The 13,159-nt window shown below is 41.2% G+C and overlaps 1 protein-coding gene across 1 annotated transcript in view; it reads left to right on the top strand.

Moving 5' to 3' along the window:
• The first annotated feature begins 676 nt into the window (after window positions 1-676).
• LOC123316254 (cubilin) overlaps window positions 677-13,159 on the top strand; it is a 66,511-nt gene continuing 54,028 nt past the window's right edge. Inside the window, exons 1-2 of the mRNA XM_044902226.1 lie at window positions 677-856; window positions 1,361-1,613. Coding sequence (XP_044758161.1) covers window positions 1,514-1,613 — 100 coding nt within the window. The 5' untranslated portion in view covers window positions 677-856; window positions 1,361-1,513. The remainder of the gene's footprint in view (window positions 857-1,360; window positions 1,614-13,159) is intronic.

Here is a 13,159-nt window from a genome sequence, read left to right as displayed (position 1 = left end):
ACATGACGAAAGCGATGCATAATTTTCAGATATGAACTGAGAATGACATATTTCACGCAACTGACACTTCACTCAGGTGTGCAATATCTGAAAATTTTCAATCGCCTTTGTCATGTATATGCCTTGTCAATGCTACGCTACTTTGTTGGGCGCTCTCCTTTAAGGAGAAAAAAACGCTGTACACGAAAGTATTCAACAACCAAAATGAAACGTGTTCTTATAGTGTCTCCTCGATAAGTTGAAAAAAACGTTATATTAACGTAGAATGATGCGTTTTGGAAACGTTATATTTTCGTGAAATTCTTGTTAACTACGTGAGCAGGTCACGTTTCTATGAAATTAGGATGAAACATATTTCTTAAAGAGATTTTGGCTTTCTTTCCAGTGCTACTTGATAAATACAACGTTTTTTACACGTATATGTGTCCATTTTGTTAGGATAGGATATTTTTGCCTTGACAAAACCACTTCTTGTGGGCACCAACTCTTACCCAACAACCAAAAACCGGCCCAAAAATAATTACAACATTAGAGAAGTGCCAATAAATCAACTTTAATTCGAAAGCTCTGCCCAATCGTCAGGTTTCGGCAGATCTCGACAATTTTCGACTCCCGGCCAACTCTATCCTGCAGCTTTAGTTTCTTCCTCGCCGGGAACTGTCAGTGCTCTGTGGCGCGTCAGTCGTGTCGCTGCTCGATACGATACTGTGTCCTGCGGTGGTTTTACGTGGAGTCCTGCGACAGGATACGCACTTTCCGGACAACCTGGGACTCCGGTTGTGTCGGTAATTGAACACGTTCTGCGTGATCTCGAGACTTTCTCGCCGAGGGGATCCGGGTGGCTGGCGGTTTTGAGGTGAATTTGAGCTGTTTTGAGTCGATGATTGTTCGAGCGTATTTGGAATATTATTTGCGTTGATTTTTACCCCTGAGGAAAAACAGCTGGAATGTAGAAAGTTGTCAGGACACGTGCCAAAGTTGAAGGCTAAATTTCCTTCTCTAAAATTCAATAGTCTAACTTGAAATAGGATTCCTTTGGCACGCACTCTTTTTTTATTCAAACCGTAATAACGAGGTTGAGGGTTTGTTGAGGATTTACATTGAATAATGTAAATGTGTTTTTCGGAATCCTCAATTGATCGAAATGAATTACAGGATTATCCTTCTGAAGATTCAAATGCACGTGTTTCGTCAATTTAATAACATCTTCAGGTGAAGGTTTTACCTGAATCTGTTTGGGGTGTTTCTCAGGACTATTTGCACTTTTGGAGTTGAAATGATCTTGGCTGAAGAGCTGGGTTCTTGTTATCTCAATATATGTTTAGGAAAATGTGAAAATTTCAGAAGTTTTTTTTTCCAGATAATCGGAGATGAATCAGAACCAGACTTGAAGAATCTGGGCCGAATCTAGTGTGCGGTGTCCTCGAAACAGTGCAGTGTATGTGAAAGTACGATATTATGATAGATCAAGGACGTATCTACGATGTTAGCTAGGTCAACTTGAAGGGGAATCATGAAGGGGAAGGAAATCGCCTATTTGGCCGTCTCCCTTTGTCTATTAAGCAGCTTCCTTATCAAGCCCGCAGCAGCGGGTCCATCTCCAAACAAACGCAGTGAGTATAGAAAACAAACCCATTAATCCTTCCCTGCGGACGGCCGCTTAGCAGATCTCAATTTATGATGATTCGAAATGTACGCCGTGAAATATGCTACACTCTCGTTGAATTGTTGCCGTTGAAGAATTGGGGACCTGGCTGCGTCAATTCGATCCCGAAACAGATCTACTTTTGGTGTAGACTTGATTATTTCGAGAACAGTCGAATAAACTAAACGTGAAACACAAATGGCGACGAAACAGGGACGCAACAATAAACCTTCGCCTTTTATACCAAACATTGGGAGGTTTTTGGATGCATCGAGTGCATCATCGCTTCACAGATACAGGTTTTTTCTAATTGAAGATGTAGATCAGAAGTTGACACGAAATTTTTGCCGAATAAATACGGAGTGAATTGAACTTTGCAGTGACTTTGTTTGTTACCTCCAAGTTTCAACATAACTTTCTCTATCCTTAAAAGGCGAAAAACATTTATATTTCTGTCAGTTACTAACTTGGGAACGAAACATAATTGGCGTCGTGACCAGGACATAAAAACATCAATCATTCTGATTATATATTGATTTTTGATATATCGTTTAGAACAATTCAGTGTACATAGTGAACAAACAACAAAAGAATATCAAACATTCCGTTCGCAGCAATAATATTTTTGTAATAATCGTCGTTTTTGTAAAACAACATCGGAATCCTTCCCGTAACAAGCTCGCCATCGAGTTTTCCGGTGTTTCCACTGCCAACGAGCACAAGACCGTGCTGACTAGGCGTAAAAACAAAGACGGAAAGAATAGCGGAAAACAATTGACTAACTCCCCTAATTGGCCCTAGGCGATTCTCGCAAGCTCTCACAATTATCCCCGTCTACAAGAAAACGTTACAGGCAGAAAAGCCGGGTATCCGTCTGGAGATTGCCATGATACGAAAAAACACCGACTTTCATCGGAATTTCTTTCCTGCCCCTGAGTGGAGCCAGAAAAATATATATCGTATTTATTTTAATTTGCGATCATGATGGGGGGAGGTCAGAAATGTGACGTTGACGTGTTCACCCCGAAGGCTACCACTGTGTTTGAAGAGAACTTTGTCAGTTATCTTGTGCGGATTTATGTGTGGTATTATGACGCGTTGGTAGAAGTTAAACGTGTAGAAATCTGCAGAGAAAGTGAATTTTGGTTCAGCCTTTGAGGATGGAATACTACGCTACACTGTACTGATGAGGGACAATGATCCCGACTGAATGTTTAAAAATAAGAAATTTCTCCCCAGAGGCAATTCACGTCATCTCGATCTTCGTCACTCAGCAAATATCTCATCTATCATAATTCCAGTTCTCCAACAATTGCAAATTCAAAGAGGTTCAAAAACCTCCCATCAGGATCATAAAGCTCGCGGCCCTCCAAACTTGCCGGCAAGTTCCGGACACTCTGCAGACTCCACAGACACGTTGACCTTTCGTTCGACAACAACTTCCACCATGTCGACGTCCAAGCCAGAGGTTCCAGAACTATAAATTGCGATATTATTCCAAAGTTTCCCGACCGGGAGATGTTTGCGACAGCTCAAGAGACGCGGACAACTTACAACTTGTTCTTGTTACAAAGAATTATTCGCGTACGAAGTGCAGTATCGCTCGTCGTTCTGGAGAGTTGGCCGAGAAAAAGTCCCGTGGTGATGTAGACGAAGAGAGGGACGCTCGAGGAAAGAGGGACGTCGAATTGGGTTTGTCAGATGGACGCGTTCCGATTTGACGTGTCTCGATAACGCTATTTTCTATTTTTATCTAATAAAATATGTCCCAGCTCGACAGAAAACCACGTCATCAGTTGATAGCTCGTCGATGTCTTCATTCGTTAATGACCTTTGAGAACCATCGAATCCTACCTCCATAGATGTCAACAAATCAATTCCTCGAAAGAAGAGAATAGGGTTAGGACGACTTTCTCTCGAAAAACCCAAAATATTCGATTGATTTTCTCGCAGAATCAAGTGACTCACTCAATTTTCTTCTGGGTATCACATTACGTGAGATATTGACACAGTTTTTCCCTTCTCAAAATGGAAAATTCAAGTTATTATTGGCCCTTTAGATCTGGGGGGTTTTCAACAGTGATTCATGTTGATACGTGTTCAGATTCGTATGATTCCATATAGCATCAGCCAGATACGTTCGTTTCAATCAGGCCGAGCGCTGCTTCTCTCTTACAAAATCGATTAATTACCTTTCCCCATAGGGCTGATTACTAGAAATGAAACGGTTAGTTTGTTCGCGAATCGCGATTCGAAAAACTGCTGGATTGACTGATGCACATTGGCTGTCTAATGAAGTCAACGAGCTCAGCTGATGAGAAGCTCCTCATTTTACTTAGTTGACCACCACTAAGTTGAAGTTACTGAAAAAAATTCAATTGATCAATGGAAGTATAATTAATCGGATGGCTAATTCAGTTTTACAGTATGGCCAATTATCACAACAATTGAGATATATGCACTGAGAAATACAAACCTTTAGTAATGGTCAAATACTGACAAAACACTTTAAGTATCAATAATGCAAGTAGACTTACCAGTAGATTAGTGTAGGAAGCACGTGTATTGTGTGTTTTTCGTAGAGCAGCGTAGAGCGTGCTGGCAACTTAGGTATGGCTGATTTCGTTAGAGTGATCAGAAACGAACTGACTGGTCGAAATGTGTTCTTGCCGGCATCGCTTTTACTCTGTAGTCCAAAAGAGAGGCGTGGCCTCGGTACTCTTCTTCTTCCTTGACTGGCTTAAGTCTGGCAATATTGACCTCATTGCGCAGAGTCAGCAAGATGGGGTCAGAATATGAGCAAAAATCGAGGTAGACCATTTCGCGCATACAATTGCATTGTCAATTATATAACATGATATTAAACAATATGAGTCGAAAAATATATACACATATATACAAAGAACGGGAATAGAACAGTTACCCTTTGAGTATTTGTCTATCGTAGAAGAGACATATTCACAAAAAGTAACTATGACTCTTCTACTACCTTGACTACCATAGTCATAGTTACTTACTTCTAAGATCATAATTACAAAAAGTAACTATGACTCTTAAGGTAGCCAAATGCCCATGACTACCTTGTAGAGTCATAGTTACAAAAAGTTACTATGACTCTTAATGGTAGTTAAGGTAGTAAAAGAGTCATAGTTACTTTTTGTAACTATGATTATTCGAGGAAGTCATGGGCATTTGGCTACCTTAAGTGTCATAGTTACTTACTTCTAAGATCAAAGTTACAAAAAGTAACTATGACACTTAAGGCAGCCAAATGCCCATGACGACGTTGAAGAGTCATAGTTACAAAAAGTAACTGTGACTGTTTTACTACCTCAACTACCTTCAAGAGTCATAGTTATAAAAATTATGACTCTTCAACAAGAGTCATACTAACAAAAGGTAGTCAAGGTAGTAAAAGAGTCATAGTTACTTTTTGTAACAATGACCAGGCATTAGTAACTTTGAGTTACTAGTCATATTTACTTCTCTATTCACCATTTCAAATTAATATTTAGCAAACAGCGTTGCGATCGTGTTATCGCAGTGTAGAATGTCGAATAATTAGTTTTTATCATACCTTGTTCTATGAACTTTTTCAGCTTTACAGCTCGGCGTGTTTTGCAGGTTTTTTTGTAGGTTCCCAGTGTAGGTTCCATAAAGAAAAATGGTCGTAATAAGGAAACCTACAGCCCATAAGTCTTTCCTACCTTCGATCAACCACCCTTTTTTCGAGCGTGTCAGTATTCAGCGAGAGCAGTCTATACGGTTGTTAAAATGCCCACCCCGTACTGCCATATTCCTCAGTCGTAAAGGAACCGTAAAAAAGTCCGTAAGAAAGTTCCAATGTTATGCCTTTAGTGCACCGGGGGGACATACCCATTTCAATCGAGTCATTTTGCCAACTCTTACCGATTTTATAAGGCCCCGAAGACATTTGAATATTATACTCGGACAAAATGTCATTAATCTTTGTTTTACGGCGCGGTTCGGCCCGAGCCGGCCCAGAATATATTTCCCAGAAGAATGAAGTTTGGTCGTTAAATATGCAGGGTGAACACTGCAAACTCGGAGAGAAATGTCGCGCTTGATGTTGTTATTAGAATTGCGGGGGTGGTCACTTGGGGGTATGTTGGAGGAAGTTTTGTCCTTGAAGTGTTGATTAGTCAGTGTCGCGGTAGAGAAATTCAGCTGGAAGAAGTCCATCCTGCCAACAGGGCTAGAAACTTAATCATTTCCAAATATTCCACTCATGAAATTGTCTGTTATTATTATCTCTGAGTACCGTACGGCTATTTTATTCTATTACCAGCCCAAAAGTCAATCCCTTAACGCCGTACTCGCCATCTATCGGAACATGGTTTCACTAACGCAGAAACCTCCACGAGCATGCGTAGAAGGAAGGAATAGAGGACATATAGACAGGCAGACATTGATTTTTACTGGACAGCATTGATTTTTTTATATAGATGAACTCCCCTTACGGATGTTTTGACAGTTTTTCTCAATGAATCATATGGTAGATCCAGTTTCCTCGGCAAAATGTTAGTTTGTGCTCTTTGACAGCGATTTCATATTCTCGCAAAATTATATTACTCGAAACATGGTAACAAGGCGCGCGAGACAACTAGGGCGATAAACTACGAGAAATTCGTATACGAAATTACGACTATAATATGAATTCTCCGGTAAGTACGTCCTCCATTAAGGAACTCGTCTTGGAGCCTGCCAATTTCGATATTGTTCTTATCGACGCCAACCAACAAGTCGTCATTAGGGAGAGAGACGCGTTAAATTTTGTCCCGAGAACAAAGCGTAGAAAGCTTTCAATTTGGGAGTCCCCAAGTTTGGGAGTTGAGTTGAAGTGGTTTTGATCGATATTATCCTCGTCGGAGACACTCTCGGAAGTTTGGACTAACCGCACAGATATCGCAGGTTGATAGACATTCGTTTTATTTTATTAACTTTACGTTTCATCCATCTATGTTGGAAAAAAACTGAGCGAACGTTTGCTTTCTAATAGGAGGACTTTTATCTCGAACTGAATCGAAAACTTTTCATTGGTCCGTTCCAGTTCTTGAAACGACTTCGATCTATTAGACAATGTTAGGTTAAAGGTCTTAGATCTGGTTATGTCTTGTAAGATTAGGTTAAATAAGAAGTCTTAGAGGTCTTAGACTTCAGTCTATTAGGTTAGGTTGGGTTAGGTTAGGTTAGGTTATGAGAGGACTTAGACTTCAGTCTTTTAAGTTAGGTTGGGTTAGGTTAGGTTATTAGAGGACTTAGACTTCAATCTATTAGGTTGGGTTAAAGGGGCTTATAAGGTTTCAATCTTTTAGGTTTGGTTCGCTGACAGGTCTTAGAATTCGGTAAATTATGTTAGGATGCGTGAGGAATCTTAGCCTTAGGATTGTAAGGTAAGGTTAAGGATCTAAACTTCGGTTTCTTTGGTAAACTTCTGTTAAAGGTCTTGGACTTCGTTCTATTAGGTTGGGTTGAGTTAGGTCATGAGAGGATTTAGACTTTGATCTATTATGTTGGGTTATAGAGATCTAAGGTTACAATATTTTCGGTTTACTTCGCTGAGAGGTCATAGAATTTGGTAAATTATGTTAGGTTGCGTGAGGAATCTTAGTCTTGGGATTGTAAGGTAAGGTTAAGGGTCTAAACTTCGGTATTTTTGGTAAAACTTCTGTTGAAGATCTTGGACTTCGTTGTGTTGGGTGGGTTTAGGTTTTAAACTTTGATCTATTAGGTTGGGTTATAGAGGTCTAAGATTTCAATCTTCAAGGTTTGTTTTGCTGGACATGTCACAGAATTAGGTAAATTATGTTAGGTTACGTAAGAGGTCCTACCTTTGGGACTGTAAGGTAAGGTTAGAGGTCTAAATTTTGGTTTGTTTGGTAAAATTCTGTTGAAGGTCTTAGACTTGGTTCTTTTAGGTTGGATTAGAGGTCTTAGATTTTGGTCTAGTAGGTTTGGTTGGATGAAAGAACTTAGACATCGGCCTAGTATGTTTGGTTAAGTGGGCGCTCTTAGAATTGGGTCTATTAAGTTAGGTTAAAAAATTTAGAGACCTGAGATGAAGGATTTTAACATTTTGTACGGTTTCAAATGAAATTGTCAGGCTGTGGAAAATTCGCCTATCCAGTCCCAGGATCGAAATAAAAATCCGCGGGGCGGGACCCCTCTTCTTCCCCCGTTTTCACGGCTCATTATCAGCCCATTTCGTGAATATTATCATCGCGGAACGGAGGCGCAACGACTTTTGTCAACGATTAATTCCGAGACACTCGTTTCTGATTTAATTGCTACCGCCCCCGTTTTAGCGACGTACCCCCCGCTCGCCCCGGCCCGAGGACCTTTCAATTAAATGGAAAACTTAAATAGTAGCGACCGCCGCACAATTAAAATCTCGAGTCGGCTGTTTGCCAAAGGTCTCGGCACCCTTTTTCACTTCTCGATTGTTCTACCGATTGTTTTTCTGGCGGATTACCGACAGGATCTCCGGTTCTTGGGGTCGTGGAATGCTTGAGGTCTTTATTCGAGTACGGGGGATGTCGGATGTCTGGGTGTAAGGTTTCTTGGGGAAATTCTGACATTTCTGCGTATGGGGAGATGTGTAGAATTTTTCACTTCTTGATCCTGGGCCTCTCAGAGGAAGATAACAGTGTTACTCGAGTAAATGAGTATTTGAATATCAAAACTACGAAAATAATGAGTCATTTATCATAAGTGTCCATTCGACTTCTTGTTTCAAAGCTGGTTTTAACCTGGTTTTTGAAACCGCCAACTTCTTCGAAGTTAAGATCTGCACCTCTATCTTAAGGCACAGCATACGGTGAGCGTCCTATCTCGCAATATTTTCCACTTTCCTTTGTGCGAACCCGGGCTATCATTGGCCACAAGACAGTTTTATGACTGGCGATACATCAAGCCTCTTCTTTATCTCCGAAAATTATCAGGGGTATTTTCCCCCGGAGATCTCTGCCGGATGCGGGATACTGAGGGAGATACGCTACGAAAATTATCGTTGAACGAACTCCAGGAAGCAGTTTGTGAAGATTTTCTCGAAGATATCAAAGTTTTCAACTTGTCATATTAAAATCTGTTTCAATATGAAAAAAAATTGGTTTTTCAGTGGGTTTCACCCTTCGTGGTTGTGAATTAGAAAGAAATAGGTAAATTGCAATCACATTCAACCCACGAGCATCATCTCCATCTTCAGGAAAGGAGTTGGGAATTAAATGATCGTCCCTACGCGAAATAACGTCGATAATTCGTAGCACAAATGTTTGAACGTCGTCGAAATTATATGTAAATTCCCCGTCCTCCCTCTGGGGCGACCAATAACTCCCCAACGACTCCGCGAAGTACGTGGTAACATCGATATTTTGGTCTCGGGGTCGAGTGGTACATGTGGACGGTGAACTTTCCACGCTCTTCTCCATAATTTCGGATTATGAAAAGGAGGGGGCCGAAATGAAATAAAGATGAAGGCGGGAATGAACCTCCGGGCTTCGCGTTCCAGATGAAAGTTGTTAACTTCGTTGCTGGAGTTTTACGGCCTATACTCTGGTCCGGAGTTCGGTCCATGAATCTGGCGAGCAATTTATTGTTTCTGCTCGGGAAAATTGGGGCTTTTTCATGGCTGATTCCCGAGGTGTCTGGCGCTGCACTTTTCGAGAAAGAAACTTTGAAAACTACTCGCAGAGCGACGTTTTCCTCTAGTTATATGGTCTCCTAGCGATACGGTTGCCTGGCGACTCGGTCACCTAGCGACTTGGTCGCTTAGCGATATAGTCGCTTAGCCTTCGGTTACCTAGGAATTCGTAGATGAAATGATATATGTACTAGCATCTTGTAATTTCAATTATTGAACCTTTTAGTGGCACCTCCTTCTTAGGAGCAAGGATCTAGCAATATGGGATCGAACCCATTCCGCAAATAGTGTTCGCAGGAGTCCATTCGAAACGATCGTCGTTTATCTCCACCGAGCAGAAATGAAAAAAAAGCGATTTATCGTCGCCAGCGTGCCAGATGGTAATTCGAACATGAATTATAACGTTTGACAGTTGCGAATGGAAGGGAGCGCTTCCGGCCCACCGGGTAGGTTCCCCAGATATGGATTTTTAATTATAGAATATACCGGCAGGGTCGTTTATATTGATGCAGCGCGGACCGCAAACAGCTTCGATTATTTATCCGATCCGATGCGGAGAAATGGAATGGAATAAACTTTGCAGATTACTCGGGAGCAGGTTGTAAAATGTGGATAATGGATTAGTTTCTACAACCCGTTGTAGAAACGGCCGATACTAGGGGGATGTGCTAAAATTATGAATAGATCTTCGGATTGAGTATTTTCGAGGTTGGTGTGCAAACCCACGGGGGATATATGAACAGATGCTGTTTGATTTAGTACCCAGTTTGATCAGAGTCTATATCATCATTTCCTATCAATATTTGGGAGGAAATGAACATTGCAATCCATATTGATTCATCAATCTCTCAGCAGAATTGACATCCGTTTCCGAAATCAAGCAATCTAGTGCATCTACAATACACAACCCCATTTAGACGAGTTAAAACTGAGAACTCTTTCTATGACTCACCATCTGTAATCATAATCTAACAAATTACCCCCGTTCCTCGAAGATAATCTGAAAGAGAGGAGCTCTAAAAGGCCAGAATCGAAAACCCATCGTCCTAATGAAAACGGTCCTCTTAGAAATACGAACAAGAACTTCGTTACCCGTCACTGGAACTCAACGAGAGGAAAGATCAAACCCTCGCGTATGGAAGAAAGGGTTGACGAATTACTGCATTTCCTCCTTCCATTCGATAATAGCCAGATTATGAACATAGAGTGTCATATTACGTTCGTTAAATACCTAACGAGACACCTTCACATAGTTCATGGCCTTCATTACCATAACTGCTACTTTTTGGTACTTTTGAGGACAAATGCCTAAATGAACACCAACCTTGACTCAAGGGCAGATGGCGTCTATACTACTCCAAAAGTTAAGGGTACTTTCATCACAGCATTTTTGACTACCTTGACAAAACTTTCAAGTAGATGGAGAATGCTAGAATCTCTCTTCATTTCCACATTCGCCCCTTCAAAAAACTCCTCCTCATTGATCAGATCCTCGGAGCTGTATCTCGCCCCTGACCCCTCTCCCAACACTGCCTACCCTTTCGTGTCATTGTTTCGAAGACCTAGGAACGTCACGTCTACGCATTTGTAACCCTTTCGTTCTGATGGAACGTACCTGTCACGGAGGGTAGCGTGAAGACCCTCTCTCGGTGTATTCCCATTCATTTTCCGTTCCCGAATTATTAATCAGGGACCTTTTGTGGGCGAACCGCAGGCCGCAAAGGCTCGAGAATTGTCTCGAAGGCTGTTTTTCCTTACGGGAATGATGGAAATTGTAACATCGTCAATTAGCGAGATTAGGGTGGATGTTTCGAGCTGTAGGACTGAAGTAAAAGTAGTTTTTCTTGCGATTCGGATCATTTGGATTGCTGCCAGAGGGTTTCTATGGCCGATGGATCACTTTCAATGGAAGGACATCTATCTGTGTGAAGGACAGGCCTAAATGTTATCTTTTGATGGAAATTGCCACTTCTATTCATATTATGAATAGCTTTTACATATTCTCCTCAACTATTATAAAGCTTATTCTCTTTTTACTGAATTTCAACTGAGTTGTCAAAAGGTGAGCATTCATCATGGAGCTCTCCTGAAGCTACGGTTAATGTACTGTACTGTTCTGACAGTGAAGATTCTATCTTCTTGTATCTGATTTTCTTCTTTGTCTTGATTTGTTCCCACCAAAAATTTTCAATGATTCTTTTGATTTCCGTTTTTGGAATGGCTTGGAGCTATTGAAGCTGTTGAGTCAAATAGTGGCAAGATTCCCTACAGCTTTCTAGGCTTCCCTCTACATGATTTGATTCAAAGCAACAAAGATATCTTTGAACTACGTATTTGGAAACTGTTTAGAAACTCTCTCATTGAAGTGCAGCACTCTCATCAAGACAGTCCATGGAGTGTTTCTCAGTGCTTTCCTCGATTCGCTAGTCAACGTCATAATTATCTATTTCCATTGTCGTTCGGAATGTGTCCGATAGGAGGGGCTTCATTACGGTTACATTTCGCCTACTCGACTATCTCGGCCTTTAATGAGATAGGTCCAATTCCAGTTGTCATTCAGACCCTCATCAGGGGTGCCGTTGAAGGAGGCTTTCATCATCATTACCCTGATTGCATCCTAGTCGATTGGGATAGGTTATGGTCGGGTCTCCATCACCAATTTTTGTCGGACAATTCAAATCTTCCAATATAGCTTAACCCAATCGAAGATATTCAAGTTCGCCTTATTAGTTTACCTAACTGAATGACCTCAGCGGCTTATTAGATATGCAAAACTCCATCTGGCGGAAATAAAATCGATACGTAGGTACTTTTTCAGGGAAACCTTGATTTGAAAGACGTGGGGGTTGAATGTGTGACGTAGAATTGAACGCCCAGTTGCGAGTGGAAATGAAACTCGTAACGTTTTAATGGCCGCCATGAGAGTCGGGGAATATTTGCTCGGGGATCACGTGATGGCACAACGTAGCTTCGGGGGTTCCGGAATGGGGTTGCGGAAACTGAAATGTTGGCATTTTTCAAAACTGGAACGCTGTCGTGTCATCGACGATCATTGCGTTTCAGATTCTGCAAAGAAGAATTGTATGATCCTGATTTTATATAACGCTGGGATATTCAAAACAGTTTCAAGTGTTTCTTCGAGGTATAAGCTGTTCTATTTTGATGATCTATCGACATCTTTACTTTTCGATGGCTTGGCTGAATCCATATGAAACTTATGGATATGTTTATGGTTATATCGATAGATGCTCCACTCTGATATTCTAAATATTTCCGTTCTATAGTTATTCCCTGAATCTGGAACAGCCCGTGATGATCCACACATATCATGCCTCCAAAAATACCCCGTCCACAGTGATCCTCAAATATATAATAAAAGGCCTCGATAAAATTCTATGGCCTTCCGGGCGACGCTCAGAACCGGTATTCAGGTTATTCCGAACCATTTAGGGGTGATTCTGGGGTGACCAGGAGAGATAAGGGCAGTTTTCTGAGTGACTCGATGGTGGAATCAAGACACGATATATTTCACTAGGAAGGCGGCGGCCTGCATAAGCCTGAAATATTCGACTGTTTCTACTCGGATATCTGCGATAAAAGTAGTCTATAAGTCGACGTATCCGGGTATCATTTTTGTATCTGGGGAGGAAAACGGGGCAGGATATACGTCTGTTGTTTATCCGGATGATTTAAAAGAGGCAGAAGTGGATTTTCATTCAAATTTCGGTTGACGTTTCCAGTGAATGCGGATTCTAGTGGCAATCTTGATATTGGCCGTTTGTCATCGTGACATGGCCGAGCCAGAAGTGGATCCTGGCTCATGGTAAGAGGAAAAACAGAGGATAAGGATCTGA

Source organism: Coccinella septempunctata, chromosome 7 (genome assembly GCF_907165205.1).
Source record: "Coccinella septempunctata chromosome 7, icCocSept1.1, whole genome shotgun sequence".
NCBI lineage: Eukaryota > Metazoa > Arthropoda > Insecta > Coleoptera > Coccinellidae > Coccinella > Coccinella septempunctata.
This window is presented reverse-complemented; position numbering and strand designations above follow the sequence as displayed.